The sequence below is a fragment of the Daucus carota genome, chromosome 3 (assembly GCF_001625215.2).
Source record: "Daucus carota subsp. sativus chromosome 3, DH1 v3.0, whole genome shotgun sequence".
In the NCBI taxonomy this organism is placed as follows: domain Eukaryota; kingdom Viridiplantae; phylum Streptophyta; class Magnoliopsida; order Apiales; family Apiaceae; genus Daucus; species Daucus carota.
Genome location: NC_030383.2, coordinates 10,218,598 through 10,239,051, shown reverse-complemented (window position 1 = coordinate 10,239,051; position 20,454 = coordinate 10,218,598). Strand labels below are relative to the sequence as shown.

General features: G+C 31.9%; 3 protein-coding genes and 6 non-coding genes across 9 annotated transcripts; 8 read left to right on the top strand and 1 right to left on the bottom strand.

Moving 5' to 3' along the window:
- The first annotated feature begins 992 nt into the window (after positions 1 to 992).
- On the top strand, positions 993 to 2,928 carry LOC135151367 (exopolygalacturonase-like). The gene is made up of 4 exons (XM_064089779.1): positions 993 to 1,130; positions 1,410 to 1,700; positions 1,813 to 2,325; positions 2,677 to 2,928. The coding sequence occupies exons 1-4, from the start codon at positions 993 to 995 to the stop codon at positions 2,926 to 2,928; spliced, it is 1,194 nt and encodes a 397-aa protein (XP_063945849.1).
- A 2,723-nt stretch (positions 2,929 to 5,651) lies between these two features.
- Positions 5,652 to 9,546, top strand: LOC108210410 (uncharacterized). Its single transcript, XM_017381677.2, has 2 exons — positions 5,652 to 6,129; positions 8,270 to 9,546. Exons 1-2 carry the CDS (start codon positions 5,784 to 5,786, stop codon positions 8,962 to 8,964), a joined length of 1,041 nt encoding a protein of 346 aa, XP_017237166.1. The 5' UTR covers positions 5,652 to 5,783; the 3' UTR covers positions 8,965 to 9,546.
- An 868-nt stretch (positions 9,547 to 10,414) lies between these two features.
- Positions 10,415 to 10,575, top strand: LOC135151871 (small nucleolar RNA snoR134). The gene has a single exon (XR_010290779.1). It is a non-coding gene; the product is annotated as a small nucleolar RNA snoR134 (small nucleolar RNA).
- A 225-nt stretch (positions 10,576 to 10,800) lies between these two features.
- Positions 10,801 to 10,887, top strand: LOC135151867 (small nucleolar RNA U36a). The gene has a single exon (XR_010290775.1). It is a non-coding gene; the product is annotated as a small nucleolar RNA U36a (small nucleolar RNA).
- Positions 10,888 to 10,906: 19 nt separating this feature from the next.
- On the top strand, positions 10,907 to 10,998 carry LOC135151823 (small nucleolar RNA Z223). The gene has a single exon (XR_010290734.1). It is a non-coding gene; the product is annotated as a small nucleolar RNA Z223 (small nucleolar RNA).
- A 54-nt stretch (positions 10,999 to 11,052) lies between these two features.
- LOC135151827 (small nucleolar RNA Z278) lies at positions 11,053 to 11,167 on the top strand. The gene has a single exon (XR_010290738.1). It is a non-coding gene; the product is annotated as a small nucleolar RNA Z278 (small nucleolar RNA).
- A 68-nt stretch (positions 11,168 to 11,235) lies between these two features.
- LOC135151862 (small nucleolar RNA snoR69Y) lies at positions 11,236 to 11,335 on the top strand. The gene has a single exon (XR_010290770.1). It is a non-coding gene; the product is annotated as a small nucleolar RNA snoR69Y (small nucleolar RNA).
- A 109-nt stretch (positions 11,336 to 11,444) lies between these two features.
- On the top strand, positions 11,445 to 11,552 carry LOC135151864 (small nucleolar RNA snoR97). The gene has a single exon (XR_010290772.1). It is a non-coding gene; the product is annotated as a small nucleolar RNA snoR97 (small nucleolar RNA).
- Positions 11,553 to 17,429: 5,877 nt separating this feature from the next.
- On the bottom strand, positions 17,430 to 19,043 carry LOC108211635 (uncharacterized). Its single transcript, XM_017383284.2, has one exon. The coding sequence runs from the start codon at positions 18,924 to 18,926 to the stop codon at positions 17,640 to 17,642; it is 1,287 nt and encodes a 428-aa protein (XP_017238773.1). The 5' UTR covers positions 18,927 to 19,043; the 3' UTR covers positions 17,430 to 17,639.
- Between the last annotated feature and the right edge of the window lie 1,411 nt (positions 19,044 to 20,454).

Here is a 20,454-nt window from a genome sequence, read left to right as displayed (position 1 = left end):
TACCAACATTTGCATGTAGTAGAATCTCATTTGAACCGTTGCATATCCAATTGTGTTAATATGATCTGTGCTGGTTAGAGCATTTTCTTACTCTAAGTTCAAACTGGTCACCTGATCTGCGAGACCAAAAGCAACATCCAAATTAATCAAATCCTATGTTTCATCCGGGATCATAACATTCATGAAATCCGGATGGTCAGATACGTCCAATGAAAGATAATTAGATATTATATGTTACAAATCTTTATATATCAACCAAGAAGTATAATAAATATTGATAGTAATCCAAAATATGTGAAGAACTTTTAGATAATCTTGTTATCTCTTTAATAATTGCCAGTTTATAATTACTACAATCAGGGGATGTATGCAGTTGAGATTCTAAAGGATTCTTTTCTTAAATAAAATCCGGGTTTTTTTAACTTAAATTCTAAAAAATATATCAAAATATTGGTATATCCAATTAGGATTTTAAATTATGCTACAAAATCTAGTGGTATTCAATCAGAATTTTAAATTATGCTTAAAAATCTGATGTATTCAATTGGGATTATTTAAATTCCATTAAAATCTTATGATATTCAAATACTGATATTTATTTTGGACTTTATAAGATGATGAATTTTGTGGAATTATCTGTTATATATCAAAATTTTTAAAACTCCACCAAAATGCATGAGATTTTGAAGTATTGCTTAAATTCTAAAGACTCTATATCAACTTTACGACATTTAATCTCGAATCCGCATAACTCAAAATCAGACACAATCCATTAGATCTATAGATTATATATAATCCATTATAATCTCAATGAAACACATCTCTTTAGTTAATTGCTATCCAACATCTTATCTGCATTAATTATTGTGTGACTATATATATGAATCAATCTATGAATTGAAGATCACAATTGAATGCATTTGTTGGGAAAAAAATTAAAGCTTGTCTTCCATATTGTAGCAATGATATTTATATATGCAAAAAGAAAAAAGATGGATTCCAATAAACCATTTTCTAAAGTTTCAGTGATATTATTTTTGGTGATTTTCTGCGACAAAGTTTGCAGCTATGATACTTCTCGTGTGAAGAAACACGGTGATAATGCACATGAAAAATTTTATGATATTAATGTATAATTTTTTATCTTATTTCATTTAAAATATCAGTTTATACTTGAGTTTATAATACATATCACTGAAACAAGGGTATTTAGTATGTGTTTTCTTGTAAAGTTGTAATCTTTATACTTGAGATAATAATAACCTAATATTAAAATATAATATATGATACAATAAATATATAATTAAAATTATGTTATTTTATTTTTGATAAATGTTGCACTGTGTGAATAAATTCTTTATAAACATATATTTCTAAAATTTGGATATGATGTATTTGTTTTTATACAGTCATTATTGGATTCTTGGCAAGAAGCATGCCAATCAGAATCAGGTGGCATAGTTTCAGTACCGGATGGAACATTTCAACTCGATCCCATAGAATTTGAAGGGCCATGTAAAAATCAAGTAACATTTCAGCTTGATGGGACTCTTCAGGCACCAACAGGTATAATTAATGGAGACGACTGGATTAAATTTCACAATATTGATGGATTAATTATCCAAGGAAGTGGTACACTAGATGGACAGGGAGCTTCAGCTTGGCAAGACAAATGCCCATCATGTCCACCTCTTACCACTGTAATTTCTTTCTTATCTCTCATTATATCTATATTTTGCGAATTTTATTATTATTTTATAATAATGACATTAATATTTGTAAGTAAATATATATTAATTTCTTAATTTACAGTCGCTGACATTATCATCGGTTACCAATGCACAAGTTACTGGAATCACATCACTTAATAGCAAAGGTTATCATATCAAAGTAAACAAGGGTGGTGGAACAACAATCGAACATGTAACCATAACTGCACCTGAAGATAGCCCAAACACAGATGGTATTCACACTAGCGAAGCGAATAACATCAACATTTTAAACTCAGATATTGGAACGGGAGATGACTGCATATCAATTGGAGAAGGAACTCAAAACATTAATATCACTGGAATTAATTGTGGACCCGGACATGGTATTAGCATCGGAAGCATTGGAAAAAATGCAGACGACGGAAGTGTGAGCGGGGTGCATGTTATGAGTTGCACTATGACTTCTACGGAAAATGGTGTTCGAATTAAAACATGGACTTCTGATTGTTCCGCAACTGTTTCTGATGTCACATTTCATGACATCACTATTGATCAAGCTAGTAATCCTATAATTATCGATCAACAATATTGTGGAGGATCTCATGAGTGTGGCGTATGTATTTCAAATATAATTGCATGGATGTATATCTGTGTGCGCGCGCGCATACACACACATATATAGAGATAGAGTAGTGCTAGGTGCACATAATTGTGTACATAAAATTTGTACATAATGACATGACAATTGATGTGGTTGATTTGAATACAGGGGGGCATTCCGATAAAAACCTACTACATGTCATTATGTGCAAAATTTTGTACACAATTATGTGCACAAAACATCTTCCATATATATATATATATATATATGTATGTATGTATGTATGTACACACACACACACACACCATTCTCTATGTCCAATATTACTAACAAAATTATATTTTCTACTTATTTATTTTGCAGGAAGACCCTTCACATGTTCAAGTTAGTGATGTCAAGTTTATAAATGTACATGGAATATCTAAGTCAGAAGTCGCAATCAATCTTCAATGCAGTTCTACAATGCCATGTCAAGGAATTGAACTAGACACTATAGATCTAAGTTTGGATGGTGGTGAACAAACAACTGCTTCATGCTCCAATGTTAATGCAACTTATGATGGATCGCAAAATCCTCCTCCATGTTCAAACTCATTATATCATCGCCATTTGTAATTTATTCCAATATTTTTGATACAATATATCAACATCTTATATAATATAAATCAAGATCTCGGTAGTATATAATTCATGATACAATATATCAACATCTTATATAATATAAATCAAGATCTTGGTAGTATATAATTCATGATCATTTATCATATATATATATATATATATATATATATATATATATATATGACTTTTTTATATATATAATAAGGATTTTATTGAAAACAATTATATTTACACGTCATCATAGATATGTACTAGTCTTGACTATTATTATTTTTATTGACTTGTATTTTATTGTTAATTAATTATTTTTGATATTATTATAAGTACGAATTTAGTTAAAGATGTCGTTTAAGTACGGTTTATCTTGGTTCACGTAGTTTGCAGTCTATTACGTGAGCTCGTGGGTTTACCCAGGGCGCACTCGAAAGATAGCGTCCGCGGGTTCCTACGTTAAAAAAAAAACATTCAACTAAACAAGACAACCAACTAATCGATAATCAAAAAAGTTGGTAAATCTTTAAAAGTTAGCTAAGTCAAAGTGAAGTTAAACTTAGTTAGATGATGATGAAAATGATTAACGGAAATTTTACTGGATACTTAAATTGTTATCTTTGTGTGCATGAGCAAGATCATCTTCATATATTATTTGAACTTGTATATGATAAAAAATACACATATTTAACATTTATATCGCATATATTTTTTATTGAGCCTCCCACAACCGTTGTTCTTGAAGTCTAATTGAATTTTGACTATGTGACAATCTAGATTTTTAGAAATTATTTTATTATTATATTAATATTTTTTTTAAAAACATGAATAAAATATTTTATTTTTATCTAATTTGACGTGCTTTGAAAACTATAAATTTAATTATGTTCAGGGCCGGTGGGATATCGAATATCTTTGTGCGATTATATGGGATAATACATCTTCGTGCAATTCGGTTATGCAATAATGTGTATAATTATATCATTTAAATATTATGTGAGTTAGTGTAATTATGGTAAATAATTGTTAAATACATTTACGTTTATGTGCATTTTTGAATTTAAATTCATATGAGCAATTATCATTAATTTTTATTAAAATCATTATTTTGTTATTTTAATCTAATACAGAATTATCTTTTGATTTCAAAATTTTATTTGTTTATACCTTCAAATTTAAATTATAAAAAATATTCATGTCTTGTTATAATATTTTTTTTGTTTTTAAATTATTTAAAATATTAATAATTTGGTAATGATTATTTTAATTATTTGCAAAGAATCTGAATTTTCAAATAAATGAGAAGGTTATTAATTATATAATTATTTTGAATAATGAAGTTATATATAATATTATGTGAAGTCAATGTAATTATTTGGATTAGTTGTGTTGCCTATTAAATATGTAATTTTGTTGATTATTTTATATCCAAAAAGTAGTTAGAAATTTTATTTATTTTCTTGTCTTTAATAATCAAGACTGCCAATTATATTAATTTAACCTAAAAATATTATTCGATACTCCCTCCGTCTCGGTGAGTTCTTTACGTTGAAGTTGAGCACGGAAGTTAAGAAATATGTATAAAGTAGTGAAAAAGAGAAAGAAAAGTGGGTGAAGTAGTGGGACCCATTAATTTTTAATGTATAAAAGGGATATAATGGAGTAGAAATAGTGTGAAAAAGGAGTAAAAATAGTATGAAAAGGGAGAAAATGTTGGGAGTGATGGGACCCATCGACTATTTTTGGTAAGTTTTGGAATGTAAGAGCAAGTTCAAAATATTGCTCCAACAGTACCCTAGTGATACTTTAAATCACGAGGACAACTTACTCCAGCCCTATTTTTAGAGCTCACCTACTTGAGCCTCATTTCACTTTTAATAATAATATATTATCATTCTCTCTCTTCTCTCACCACTACTTTTCCCTCTACCTTTTCATTCCAAATATTAATATTTTAATAAAAAGGCTTGTGGATAAGACTTCTTGTTGGAGTAAATGTATAAAAGTGATGTACTCAACTTCTAAGACATCTTATTTTATTATTTTTAATGGCATCCATTAAGTACTCTTGGACTTGCTCTCAAAAATTGGGTGATACATCCCAAAAAAGAAACCGTAAATAATCTGGTGGGACTGAGAGAGTATATATTACTAAAATATGCAAATTTTAATATTTTTATGGATTTTATATCAAAGGGGCCACTCGTTCTGTCCAAAAATCTCATATAGACCACCCATTTAAAAACCATATCATTTAGACCACTAAATTGAGTATATATATCATTCCGTTTGATGACGTCATGGTAATTGACGGATAATGTTATGTTTTTAAACTTTCCGTCACACTTCAAACTTGGGGGTCGAAGTTATGACCTCCCAGATTTATTTTATCCCGAATAAATAGTTTAACTAGGGTTATTATTGTACTTACATGTTTTTATTAGGTTGGCCCGATTAATCTATTTAATTTATCATTTTTTCTAGACGCCATGTCGGATGCATGCTGGAAGCAACGTTGATAAATACGTCAACTTTGAATCGGGACCGAAAGTTTAAAAATTTAACATTTTCTGTCAATTATCATAACATCATCAAATAGAATGATATATATACTCAATTTAGTGGTTTAAATGATATGATTTTTTAATGAGTGGTCTAGGTAAGATTTTTGGGCAGAACAAATGACCCATTTGATATAAAGCCCATATTTTTATATCGGGGTGTTCGGTCGGCATTTGCGGCCCAAGACTGGAGCCATCTACGGACCCTATTAAGAAGACTCTCGCTGCTATTACAATAGCTATGGCAACAAAACCTGTTGAACCTCTGTAAAATTTTATACCCACTAGTCCACTGCAATGTCAATCTCTTTCTCAACTCTTTGTTCTCCAACCCCTCCATCTCTTCTTTCCAAATCCCCTCGAAAAACCCGCTTACTCGCCTCTCACCGTACGAATTCTCTTCCATTAGACTCTTCCCTAAAACCCCGTTTAGATTTTAAGCTTACAAATAGATTTTCGGAGAAGAATTCGAAACTTTCGTTAGGTAGAAATTTAGGGGTTTTGGTTAAAGCTGAAAATGGGGACAAGGGTGTTGGTGAGGAAGGTGAAAATGAAGCTAGGGGATTGAGTACTACGCCTGAGAGGTTTCGATATTTGATGCAAGAAGCTCCTGATCCTCCTGTTAGGTGGCCTTACTTTATAGGTATATCTTCTTGTTTGGCCTTTTGTGTTCTTGTGCCTGTGTTTTATTACTGTTACTAGCCTTCAACCCGTGCTTTTATATAATTCATAATTTATTATTTATAATTTAAACATCTATTTATAAGTGTTTTTTAGTATTAATATATGTTATTAATAGTTGTTTCAACTAATTATAAATTATATTTAAGAGAATAATAATAAAGTTTTTGTCTTGTAATACATGAGGAGTGTTTTTAGTATTTCAAATTGTTTAATAAAAAAAAGTAATAGACTTCTAGTTGTATAAAGAGAGTGCTAAACTAAAAAGAACATGACCAAACCAAAAATTTGTACGACTACAAATTATACCCATGTTGGCTTATTAGTATTTGAAATTGTTTAATAAAAAAAAAAGTAATAGACTTCTAGTTGTATAAAGAGAGTGCTAAACTAAAAAGAACATGACCAAACCAAAAATTTGTACGACTACAAATTATACCCATGTTGGCTAATTATAGTATAGTATAGATTGCACTTTTTGGTTTTGTAGAAGTTGTGGGAATGTTTGGTTTAGTGCTAATTATCGAAAAGATTGTTTGTTTGTTTTTTTGGGGGGGATTGGATGTGGTTGGTTATTAGTGGTGAAGGTAGAACACTAGGAGCCTGTGAAGTGTGGAAACTATTGGACTAGGGATAGAATTGCATATTTTCACCTGAAGCTTTATATTGTGAAGTAAATGTATTTTTTAGATATTGAACACCATTAAAGTGGAGATTTTTAGTTTTTGTTCAATAATTTAGATATAGAACAAGATATAGCACACCATTGGACTTGCTCTTACTACTTTAAAACTAAAAATGATCTTGTTTTGGTATTACAGTGCAATTTATCAGGCGAGCTAATCGAGGAGCTAGGCATTCTGCATCTAGATTTCAGATTGAATTTTTGATCCTTTGGTTTTTGTTTTGTCTCGTTACAGTTTGTCAGCCTTAAGTCTTCCATCAGCAGTGTTGTGATACTAAAAACTTGTCCAAGTAACTAAAACCCTGAAACTAAAACTGCTAGTTTGGGAATAGTAGAGAGGAAAACATGGCCTTTAAGTTCACTGGTCAGATATGGCTGTTTCATCTTTGTATCATGAGTCACTATCATCCACATCCTAGTCAAAGTACATGCTGAAACATCAATCTCCATTCATCTATACTGCGAACCTTGTGTTTGCCTAGTGAAAGATGGTACCTGTGTTTTGGACATGTGTTTATAATTTTGCAGCCACTGGTTGTTCCTTGGACCGGTGTTACTGTTTCATATAGCTAGATGGCAGTTAAACAGAGGTGATATTATTTCCTTCTTCCAGCCATATTCTTGGCTAGTTGCCTAGTTTAAATTCAAGATAATTTAACTACTTAGTTGATAACAAATTATTGCTGAATTGCGAATATTAATATGTGAAGAATTGATCATGTTTCGAATAGAGTCTACAGGTATAGCATCAATATATCATCCTTTTGTAAGCATTATTTTATATACATATAAATACGAAGTGTCAATGCTTGATCTCTGTTGCAAAAGCAGTAGCAAGAAGAGAATTTTCACATGGTACTGGTCCCCACAAATCTGGTGAGTCGAATGGACTAAGTTGGTTAATGACTTAATGCAGTGCTTTTTCTTATTAATATTTCAATTTTCTAAAGCTTCTTCTTTTTTTATTAATCTATATCAGTATATAAAATCGCCCGTTGTTTGACCTGGTTAAAATGATTAATTCTGCCTTTGGCTTGCAAAATATGTAAACGAATTATTTGCTAAGTAAGATGTTTTGGACAGTTTCCCAATCTGATTATCTCCAAAACAGCATGTTATCATGCCAGTGAATCTTTGTTTGCATGGGTACATCTTGTAGTTAGATTGTCACAAGGACAGTGCCTTAAATAAATGTTCAACTGAAACTGATATTTACTTGGATAACTCCCAACCCTGGAATTAATCAGACTGTCAGCAGCAGTGAGATCCTTGTAATATATGTACTTAAGTCGAATGTAGAGTCCAAGAGCTAGAGTCTATGCATAAAGGCAAATCATGCATTGCAACTGTTCTTTTAGTGCAACGAGTTGTTGCAATTTTTAACTAATCTTTTTCTGTCTTTTATTAACAAAAACAGCACTGGGTTTCCTTGTCTATGCTTGGAGAACTGTATTATGGGAACTTTATAATTGGAAAAAAGCTGCAACCGGAATATTTCAGTTCCTAGGAGACCTCTCAAAACTTGCTCTGGCCCTAGTTTTCCATTTCATAGGTGATCCAGTCACATCTGTGATCAGGTTTTTTGAGGATTCCTTTTATAATCTCCGAGCTTTATACTCTTGGGTAGTGGCATGTACTCCTGTCTCCGAGTTTACAACAATAATCATCCTGGTGTCTGCAGTATGTGCAATTGCAGAGGCTACAAATTCAGAGGCAGTAAGCAGCCAACCATATCTTCTGACAGTAGCAGGCATCACTGGTTTTGCTGCTGTCAGAGGCGTCATTTCTGAGCTATTCTTCTGGACACTCTTGACAGGGTTGTTTGGATTTGCTCGGTTTGTGAAGAAACGAGATTACGTTTCAGCTGCTTTGCCTGCCGCAGCTGCTCTAGCCGCCGTTGGAGAACCCTGGGTTAGAGTTATAGTGATTGCATTATATCTCACATTGGCGATTGTTAGTCATTCTAAAAAGCCCTTGGAGGAAAGAGAAGTTGAAGCTACTACAACAGGTAGAAAGGTTCCTATCCCACTGCTCTGTGCAGCATTGGCTATTGGTATCCGAGTTGCTGCTAAATGGGCTGGGTACCGACACCTAACATGGATGATAGTATGATTGAAATGGTGTCCCAGTCTTCAAATTGTAAGAGCAAGTCCAATGCAAGATGCAAAATAGCTATAGCTATTGTTATAGTTTAGCACCAAAAAATGTTTTTTGTTGCTAAAATAGAACTTCAACTCCAATGCTAGATGCATTTTGCATCCAAATAATTCCAAAATTAAGTAACTTTGGTCACTCTCTCCTAAACTTTGTTTAAAGTTCACCACTATACATACCACTTATAGTTAGTTGATGATGTGGCATGAATGCATAAATGCATCTTTGGTTTCAAATTTAGAACCAAGGATGCATATATGCATCTTTGCATCCAAATATAGAACCCCATTGGAGTTGAGATTTTTAGCATTTGATTTCAAATTATAGAAATGACACCACTTATAACATTGCATTGGACTTGCTCTAAGAACTAAGAAGCCAGCCTGGTGTATGTCTTTAGATGATAGCTAAGGCTACAAATTTATGTTTTGAAATCAAAATATGTATTCTGCTAGTTCCGAAGTCGCAGCTTTTTACAATTTTGTGAGTTCAAATATTGAATATTTAAATAAATATTATTTAAATATTTTATAATTCTAATTTCTTTAACTTAAATATGATAGCTTTTATTTTTTTTTCAATTTATGTAAAAAGAACAAAATTTGATTTTCACACGGATGGTAATGATGCAAAACTATTAATAAAAAAATATTTAAACAAAAAATAAGGAAATAATTATGTATGCATTCTGATCAAACACACACAAATTTTAGAATTCTCAATTTCTTTCCTTTTACTGTTTCTAAATCAGGAAAGACTCGAATACAACAAAACAAAGAGTGCTTGGTTGAGCTTGACATTATGATAAGCTGAGAATTTTAAATATCTCATTAGATAATTTTGTTTTATTAATAATTTGTGAGTTATTAAAAATATAATAACAAAAAAAGTTATTTATAGATAACTTACGACTTATAAGTTCCTTTTATAAAAAAAATTAAAAATATTTAAATCACCGAATATAATATATCAAATTAATTTCTGATAATAAATCAATTTCTGATTTATTTTAATATTAAATCAGCTTCTCACTTCTTTTTTTTTTAAAACCAAAATCAGCTTCTCACTTGCTAAACGTTTCATTGGCGGTTTTCGGTTCAATGTCTAAAATCACTAAAATCAGCGTTTAAGCCCACACACAAAATGGCTCAAAATCATATGGGATTAATCTTGCCGGCCCATATAAAACAGACCCATATCAAATGGGCTTTCCAGGTCACCAACCCAATAAGCCCTTCAATCTAGGGTTTGAAAATCCCCTGATCCTATATATACACATACACTCAATCGTAATTCTCACAGTCACCGCCTCTCTTCTCAATTCACATCATCCATTGTATTTCAAACATCTCTATTTACAATTCAATATTCACAAACACGCACAATTACATCTATATCGTAATCTGTTTTGCACGTAGCACCCCGGGCTTCTCCGAAGGCATCAATTTGCAGATATGAAGAAGAAAGCCCCAATGCTTGTGCTAAATTTTCGCCGTCAAGTGTTGCAGTTTAGCCTCTTGTACCTAACTTTTTATGGCTTTATTTTGTGTCAAGTCGACGGCTAAATCTTCTCGATTAATTATTCACATTTTTTTTCGGTCTCGTTAAATAATTTCATGCCTCACACACCTTTAGCCTTTTTTCTTTAAATAAAAACACAGGAAAAAAGGTCTAGTCATTGAGGCATATATTTAATTCTCTGCGGTGTTTAACGTGGAGGTTTAATTAATTTTTCATTGTTTTACCTCTAAATATATCCGCAATATTTGTGATTTTAATTATTTTGTTACAGTTTGGCTGTGATTATAAATTATCCGCGCTTCTGAGAGCGATCAGTGAAGCGAAAAGGATAAAAATGGTTGAATTTCTTAATATGAGCCTGTTAATTTGTTTATACTAGATTTGGCAGTGATGATTGTAAACACAGCTTTAAATGCCAGTTCTGCTTCAGAAAATTCTTGATTGATAAAGCTGAATTGATCTGAGCCTAATTAAGTTGATTTTTTTGTTAATTTTGAATTGTGATTAGTGAATTATTGTGTTTATGCCGGTGATGATATAATCCACTGGAATGAGGTGTGGTGGAAGCAGGACCCTGTTTACAGGGAGAACCACCTGCTGAAACCACATTTCAAATGATATTACTGGATTTTACTGAGGCTTGTAGTTTGTATATTGTTATTGGATTTGCTGTTTATTATTTTCATGTTCTTGTAAATTGTTGTAGATTGTTGAGCAATGAAGATAGAATATCTAATCCCAGCTCTATTAGGTCTTTCTTAGTGGAGGATCAAGGACTATACTTGTATTACTTTTATCTGAGCTCACATTATTTTTCATGTTTATTGGTGTTTCTGGAGATGTTTGCTTTAATTTCTAAATTTATTTAAACATTAATTGTGTGAACTGAGTTTTAACTATACTCTAAGCCATTGAAAATTATGAAGTGGGCTTAGTGTCTGAAATAACTCAGAAAGTTTGTGATAACATCAGCCTCTTCCTCAGAATATTTAACAGGACTGGGGTCAAATCAAAGCACAACATTTCACTATTTGCTTTACTAGAATATTTCTTGATTTCTTAATTGATTTTGGTTTGTGGATTATCAACTCAGAGTCTAATTAATTATTAAGTCCATTATTAGTATAAGTTAAAATGATTCATTTTCCATTTTGATTTGCAAGAATGTTTTCTGAAGCTTACTTGACTTCATATTTTTTTAAAGCAACAAAATAGATGTCCATCAGATGTTTACTTTAATGATTGTAGTATTCTTATTGTGGGATGATCCAAGAAGCAATCAAATACACTGATTCCCTAGATTGTTTGAACGCCCCTATGTTACATAAAGTTGAATTTGTAACTTATATTTTGATATTAGTTTCACTGTCGCTTTACAATGATGATATCAAATTTCTACTCGGAGCCACTGCTAACATCCTTGAAAACATGATGATTCTGATTATGTATGATCAGGAAACCCAATAAGCATTAAAAAGTATTTAACCGCTGTTGGGATGAGGCCAATGAATTCTCGATGGTGTTACAGCTACAATGTCCATTAAATTCAGCTAATGTAAATTTCTTTTGACAAGATTTCAGTTTCAACAGCATTGTAGAAAAGCCTTTCTTGATAGAGGTGCATTGATCTGTGCCATTGTGGAATTTGGGAATCCGGAAATAATGATTTATTGATTTTGAATTTAATCAAAAAAAATTTGAAGACTCTTTTGTATAAATTGGAAATTTTTAGTTAATTTGTAGTGTAATCAATTTTTCTTTTTTAAAGTTAATTGATATTGAATATAATTTACTTAACAAATTATGGATTACGGTGTGGTTTTTCTCTAAAATCGCAAATCTAACCACATTGAACCACTCCAACATAAAAACTGCATGTAGTGTGATGTGGTTTGTATACTTAAGAATACATATTTTTAATTGAAGTTAAGAACAAAATTTAAATTCTGTTCAAAAGAAAAGGAACAAAAATTAAATAATTAAAACTTTTCTATAATGAATCTATATCATTTGAGAGCTACAATTATTAAATTAGTACAAACAAAAATTGGGTATAATGGCCATGTGAGATTTGTAAACTAATATTTAACTATTATTTGAAGAAATTGAACAAATAGATACATAACATAATTATAAATAGATATGTTTATAATACAATTTTATTCAAAATTTACCAATACATTTATATATGTTATAATATTGTGTTGTGCGGTTTGAACCGCGTTCGTAATATGTCGAACCGTAACTTGCACTGTTCTGTGCGGTTTGTGAAAAATTCAAATTGCAACCGTAAAATTAAAAATCACTTTTTGTGGTGCGGTTTAGTGCGGTGCGGACGGTTTATGCGATTTGATTGTGATTTCATATTTGATCACCTCTAGATATTAGAACATCGGACTGTCTTTCGTGTAAAATGGTAAATTTAAATTTATTGTGTCAATTGTTTTGTGAGCACTGCCGGTGACGTCGTGACGACATAATCCATTGGATTTATTGGAATGAGGTCTGGTTGAAGCAGGACCCTGTATAAGGGAGAACCACGTGCTGAAACCATGTTTTATAGAATTTTTATTTTTATCTAAATACTTTATTAATTTATTTATTTTTCATTTTTACTCCACTCCCTTAATTTAAGTAAAAAGTCACTTTTTTTAAACTAATCTAAACAGCCCTTTTTAACTTGCACCATCTTCTTTGATCTTGTATTAGTTTTTAATCTTATTGCCCGCGGGTCGGTTTGGGCGGGTTACTAGCAAATTAGTAACCCAACCCAATTAGATCGGTTTTATAAAATTTGAACTCATTATAAACCTTATTAAAGTCGGGTTGGCTTGGTTCGGTTTGATCGGGTTAGTCGGGTTGATCGGGTTAATTATAAATAAAATTTAGTGTAATATAAATTTGTATTTGTTGGTCAGTGATAAAATAATTTAGAAGTCTAAGAATTAAAATCGCGTGCTAACTTAATCTAGTATTCAATTAGACAATTAATCACCATATATACACATCATTATACTACAATCTAAAAAACTAAATTATATTACATATAAATTGAACATCATTATATTAAATAAAAATTCATAATTTAAGTATGTAACATATTAATATCAAAAAATCTTAACTTTTAAGTCGATTAGTAAACTAGTAATATGGCTCGTTAGTACATAATATATGTCGGGTTGGAACGGGTTAAAAATTATCAAAACCCTAACCCAATCCATTTAATTCGGCTTTTTAAATATTTAACCCATTTAAAGTTCGGTTTAATAATATCGGGTTGGGTCGGCTAAAAGTAGGGGCGGGTTGGGTCGGTTTGATCGGTTTTGTCAAATTATGGGTATCCCTAATTATAATACCACTGCATGCAAAACATGATGATCTCTTACCCATAAGAGTATCTCCAACGGTGTTGGTTATAATCGTTGGCTAAATGGAACCTGCAAGACATTATGTAAAATTCCTGCAACACATTTTGTTTCAACGGTATTGGCTATATTGGTTGGTTATAATTTAAAAATAGTATGTTATTAATATTTTTGATTGTTAAAATAGAATATATTAGTTCAATATAATAATAAATGATGTGCAATCTTCCTACAGATTTATTACAGAACTGTAGAAGTTCGACAAATTTAGTCATCCATAGGAGGTTGGCTAAAATTATAGACAACGGATAAGTATGGTTGGAGTTGAGTTTTTCGAACTATTGGCTAAATTTTTTATTTTTAGTATGACAACTCACCTTTTAGCTAATGGTTTTCGATGGTTGGAGATGCTCTAACCATCCATTTCTAATACACATAGTGAAAAGACATTCAATATTCGAAAATGAAGTAAACAAGTGCAAACTTCAGTTGTTAACTCTCAACTGTTGTGTCTTACTGAGTTATTGTTTATTATTGATTGCCTGATTGGAAGAGTAATTGTTCTTTCAACTACAGTGATTCTTTGATTGCCTTAGAGCCTGTTTGTCCGGGCTTTAAGTCATTTCTGATTTTAAACTGTAAAATGTCAGTTTGTGTAATAAATGAGAAATCGATTTAAAATCAGAAATAAGCCAGAAACTGATTTCGCTTTATTAGTTTGTAAAAATCAAGATGTTTAGATCAGTTCATTATTTTGCTTTGTAATCAACTCAACCTCTGTAAGGGGAGCAGGATACAATCGCCCTATACAAATTCATAAGCCAAAATGCTCATTAATTATATCAAACTGTCTGAGTGTAAACTTCAGTTCATCTGTTTAGCCTTTTAGCGACCGTCTGGGAGGCTAATTGCTGTTGTAACAACTGTAATTCCATGAGATCAAATCTAAAAAACCTACTCATATGTACTTAACCATCCCCATGATGAAAGATAGAATAAAAGACTACCATATCAGTCGAAGAAAGCAACTGAATCTCACAATTAGCATATTACTTCTCTTCTTCAAAACTCGATTCTTGACACATTGCATTGCAGGTTCTTACTTCTGAGTAGCTAGCAGTATTACTGGTATACTGAGCAGTTCTAAAAGCACAGAAGGCACCACAACACAATATTCTTGACTCTAATTTCTCTTGTTACTTAATGTATCTTTTTATTCATTCAAATCTTCTAAAAAAAATTCCCTGACAAAAGGAAAAAAAACTTGAATTTTTCGTAGTTATTTGCAGGTGTACATTATTGATGGTTTCTTGAGCTTTCACATTCAGAGATTCATATTTGTAGGTAATTTTTTTATATGTAAAATAAAAAGATGTTTAGAAGCTCATGCATTTTCGACTACATGTAACTTTGATTAATGAGCCCAGCTAAGTTTAATCGATGATCCTGGCTATGTAAGTTTGATTCATGACCCCGTTTTGAGTGATAAAAGTGATGAAGTAAACAATGAAATCACTATTCATGAAGTATTCTAATAAAATAGACCATCATAGGTATAACCTGCATCATCCTTCTATTTAAAGCATTAAAATATCGGCCTTTGATTTTTGTGCTGGTACAAGCTCTTCTACACTTATGTTAGGGTAATGATTTTCATTCCATTCCATTCTCCCCAACCAAACACAACATTAATGTTGACTTGATCAAATTACAAGATACTCTTAGGTCTGACTTGGGCAATTTGATATTTTTTGGAAGTAAAACGGGCTTGTTGCTCCGCGCCCCTATCCTTTTCAAAGTACTGTATCCTACTTTGCCTTAAATCTACGCGACCTTTTAGTGCAACAACTATTATGAAATCTATTTTTAGCAAGTACTTTCCAAACCTTACTGGTACATGGTACCTAGGGATTTTAGATATTAGGGTTATCAGCAAAAAAAATGGGAGCTAAGCTCTATCAACATGGCATAATAGAGGTGGTGGATGTAAGGTCTATTTGAGTGAAGATGCTATTGGACTGGTGGTGATATATAAGGTATAAATTTAAACTTGTAATACTTTGTTGAGCTTATTGCACTTTGTAACCCCACACTTTGGCCAATTAGCAAATCAGACCCCACACTTTGAAACGTGACACATTGTAACCCCAAGTTTTATTTTGCTTTCGGTTTGTAACCCGGACCCACTAATCCGTTAAAAATGAACGTTACCGTGAAGTGATTAGGGGTTAACAGCTGCAATTTCAGTTTATAACCCCTATGACCCCTGTACTTGATGCGGTTGCTTATTTACATACAAAATCATATAGAGAAAGGAACTGTAAGAGCAAGAGCATAAAAGAATAAATAATATTTAACAAATAAATAGGAATCATAAAATAAAAGTAATTAATAAATAAAATAGGATATAGAAAATAGGAATCATATATTGATTTTATGATAACGTAAATGATTCTTGATTAGCATTGTGTTTGACGTGCACGGGAGGCAGCCCAAACTAATTTTTCTTAAATAATAATAATTTTTCTATTAGTATTATGTTAGACGGGAAAGTGACCAAAATAATTTTTTATCTATGTTATAATATTTTCTTTTGTTAAAACGGGACCACGGTTCAAAATAAGTTTTATCCAATTATAATATTTGATTTCATCATAATTTGAATAATTTTTATTAGTATTGTGTTTGACCAGTAAAGCGACTCAAACTAATATCTAAATTATAATGTTTTATTATTAATATTGTGTTTGACACAATATTAATAATAAAACATTATAATTTAGATATTAGTTTGAGTCGCTTTACTAATATTTATGAATTAATATTTTCTTTGAACCGTGAGATTACTTGTAGTTACGGTGAGATTTCACTCCAGATCCTAGGGAAATTAGAAAAAAAAACAATTGTTATAAACTGCAATTGATTTTCTATGCAAAAAAGCAACTGCATCAAGTACATGGGTCATAGGGTCATAGGGGTTATAAACTGAAATTGCAGTTGTTAACCCCTAATCACTTCACGGTAACGTTCATTTTTAACGGATTAGTGGGCCCGGGTTACAAACCGAAAGCAAAATGAAACTTAGGGTTACAATGTGTCACGTTTCAAAGTGTGGGGTCTGATTTGCTAATTGGCCAAAGTGTGGGGTTACAAAGTGCAAAAACTCTACTTTGTTTGGCTTTTAATGTTTTAAGCTACTGATTGTTATTGGTTGGGAGGTGAATTTCTCTTTGTGCTGTCCAGCAATCATGTTTTAGTTATGTTTAAAGCTTATATCTTAGTTCTTAGGCCTACTTTGTTTGCTACTAGGAGCCATGTGAGATTAAATTTAAGGCTTTTTACGCATATCATTTACTGTTTAGAATGAAATACATACATACATATCACATGGTGACCGGAACTGCATAAAATACACAACTTGCGCCTGAGAAGGAACAAACCGTTTCTTTTTCCTATCTTCCAGCCATAGCTAAAATCCATAGCAACACCACAAATATATAGTTTGCACCTTATTACTCCAAACAAGAATTGTGAAGGTTAAAATCAGAAAGCATATTGATGTATATTACATGATTAACACAAAACTGAATGCAACAATATCTTATAACCACACTATTTAAAGGGAGCAAAAGCAGAATTTGCCCCACAATCACTAATTTCACAGCCCAAAAAATGAAGCAAATAAAGAAAAAAGTATTAACACTCCAATAAAGAAAATGAAGGCTTACTTGCACCCAATATTTCCATCTATTCCTCTTCCACAAAACTCAATTCTTGACACACGGTTGAGTCCACATCTCCACTATTGGAAAAAAATGACTTCTTCCCTACCAATTCAGCTACTCTCTTCGCAGCTCCTGAATCCCGTGGAGTGTCAATAGTATGTCGTACAGTTCTAATCTTTGGAAGCACATCAGGCACCACAAGTTGCCCACAAACAACAGTCTCACTTGGAACTTCCCATCTCTTCTTCACGCAACTTTTAGTACCCTGAATTCCACTAATCTCAGGCATACTTTCCCGCGATTTCCCAACAGATAAAGACCGCTTTCTAACATCCTTCCTGCCCTCATCTTTGTCATTTTCCGGTAGAGACCTTTTCCTCATAGCAGACAGAATTGTACTCTGATTATACCGGCTAGCAATAACCCTCCCAGATTTCACCGGCTTCTTAGCAGCAACTGACTTTTCCCCATCCTTAAAAAGATTCTTCGGCTGAATTGCAGCAAGAACACCATCATCCTTCTTCACCCCTTTTCTTGATCCCACCGTAGTTAAAACCTGTCTGGAACCTTGAGTTTTATTCAACGCCTTTCTTGATTTCGGACTAAGACTACAACTCTTCCCCCTCTCCTTAATTGCCCTCATCTCATCAATCTCCCCTAGCTTAAAAAAACACGATTTCCGCCTATTCTTCATCGACTCAACAGGAGTAACCTCTGGCTTATACATTTGCCTAAATTTACTCCCAGCACCAATCTCTGACGGGCCTAAACTCAAACCCCTACGCGACGATCCAGCAAGAATCTCCCCAGGACACATACTAACCCCCCTCCTTAAACCCTTCGGTTTCGCATTCAACAACAAACTCTCATCACTCTTTTTCACATCCCCTATCTTATCACTCCTCACATTCTGTTTCGATTCCATAAACTTAGCAGGAACAATCCGCACACGCCTCTCGATTATCTTCACATTCTTCTGCTCTTTTTCCAATTTAAGCACTTGTAATCTCCCCGATAACCGATTAATTTCCTTCTCAATCTCCTCTATCTCGATATCGATCATCTTCTCATCCCGAACCGCTTCTTTCATCAAATTAATCTTGGAACCCCCATTAGCCCCATTAGGGTTAGGGTCAAAAGGGCTCAGAGGACTCTGATTTTCCTTACTGAAATCAGAAAAAATCACGGATTTGACAGGAGAGCAAGGAGAAGCCCCCATGGCTTCGACATTGTCGAAAACAGCATTGTTATAGATTTGAAGATCTGTTAATGAGTTTAGGGCTTGTGGGTAATTAAGATTTACACTCATTGTTGAGAATAGAGAGATCGGAAAGGGAGATGTAAGAGAAGAGATTGGTTGATTGTGTTTAGTTTAGGGTTCTTGAACGAGGAGGCTAAAATGAGGAGAAATATATAATTTGACCGTTGGAGAATTAGACGTTTGAGAGGGCGCTCCAGACCATAACTGTTGTTTACACGCTCCATTTCAATTTTAGCTTTCTTTTCCTAAAAAAAAATAAAAATTATCTTCATGATTTATTTTCGATATAAATTTTAACTCAGAAAATCTCATATATACACGTTTTTATGATTCTCAGACTTTTAGTATGGATTTCTAAAATTTTTAAAAAATTAAAATATCAGTGAAAATTCGTAAATTAGAATATATAAAACAAATCTATTTTAAATATCATAGTCGATGTAATCTTAATCGAATATTTTAAAATTTTCAAAAATAAATTGATAATTTTTAGGATTCTTTTACAAATACGCAAGTTTATAAAGTTTTTTACAAAAATACTCTAATTTTTAAAAAAATTATAAAGCTATAATCTTCAAAATAAAAATTGCAAAAATATAATTTCCTGAAATTTTTTTGCAAAAATACGGAGGTTGTATTTGCAAGCAACCATGCAACCACAAATGCAATTTTAAAAAAATCTGTTAAAAATTGTATTTAATTGAATAATAAATTACAAGTGACGTAAATGTTGAAAGATGGGTGTTCTTACGGGATCAATGCTAATATCACAAAAAGCAATGGGGGGAGGGAATGTGTTGTTAAAATGAGCTAAGTTAAGGATTGGAGGGAGTGAGAAAGAGCGAGTTGACGACTTGGTCTTGGATTATTTGTGGAATTGATGAAGTTAAAGAATTGGTGTTGTTGAGAGATTATCACGAGAAGAAAGAGATGAACGGCAAGCCGATAAAAACTCGTGAAAATTTTGTTCCAGCCATTAAAAGGTGTTTGGAGACTTTTGAATTGGGTAGGGTTGGATCTGGTTAAATGTCAATTTTTTTTTTTTGCCAGTAAATGTTAAATATTTTATTTTGAAAAAAATCAAAAATTGCATTTAGTTGAACAATATATTCACAATTATTTTCATAAGATAGTAATATTAGAAACAAACTTACAAATAGTAATATTCTCGGTAGATATCCTAAACTTTATTAAATATGCCTAGACCGTCGTCACTTTTTAAATTATTGTTGATCACCATAAAATTATATTCAAATTTTTTCAAATTACTAGTTGAATCATTAAATTTCTAAAAAACACATGTGGCTGAAATAAATACAAATTATATATATTATAAAACAAGCATAGTATAATTTTTAAAAAAAATTATGTAATTAATATATGTAATATTTACATGTATCATATCATAATGAATACATATATTATGCGAAAATATGTTGGATGAATTAGTTGGTCCTAGAAATATTAGTTTACACTAAAAGTGAGATCAGTTCAATACAAGCTTATCTTCGCTTATATTTATTTACCCATGCAATCAATCATTTCTGCAAGCACCACTCATTATTCAAGCATTTAC

Bases quoted from the DNA above. Each gene is read 5' to 3' on its own strand.
- LOC135151367 (XM_064089779.1), top strand. From the start codon at position 993: ATGGATTCCAATAAACCATTTTCTAAAGTTTCAGTGATATTATTTTTG. The intron at 1,701-1,812 runs GTAATTTCTTTC...CTTAATTTACAG, and splicing joins CATGTCCACCTCTTACCACT to TCGCTGACATTATCATCGGT. The intron at 2,326-2,676 runs GTATGTATTTCA...TTTATTTTGCAG, and splicing joins GAGGATCTCATGAGTGTGGC to GAAGACCCTTCACATGTTCA.
- LOC108210410 (XM_017381677.2), top strand. From the start codon at position 5,784: ATGTCAATCTCTTTCTCAACTCTTTGTTCTCCAACCCCTCCATCTCTT. The intron at 6,130-8,269 runs GTATATCTTCTT...TAACAAAAACAG, and splicing joins TAGGTGGCCTTACTTTATAG to CACTGGGTTTCCTTGTCTAT.
- LOC108211635 (XM_017383284.2), bottom strand. From the start codon at position 18,926: ATGAGTGTAAATCTTAATTACCCACAAGCCCTAAACTCATTAACAGAT.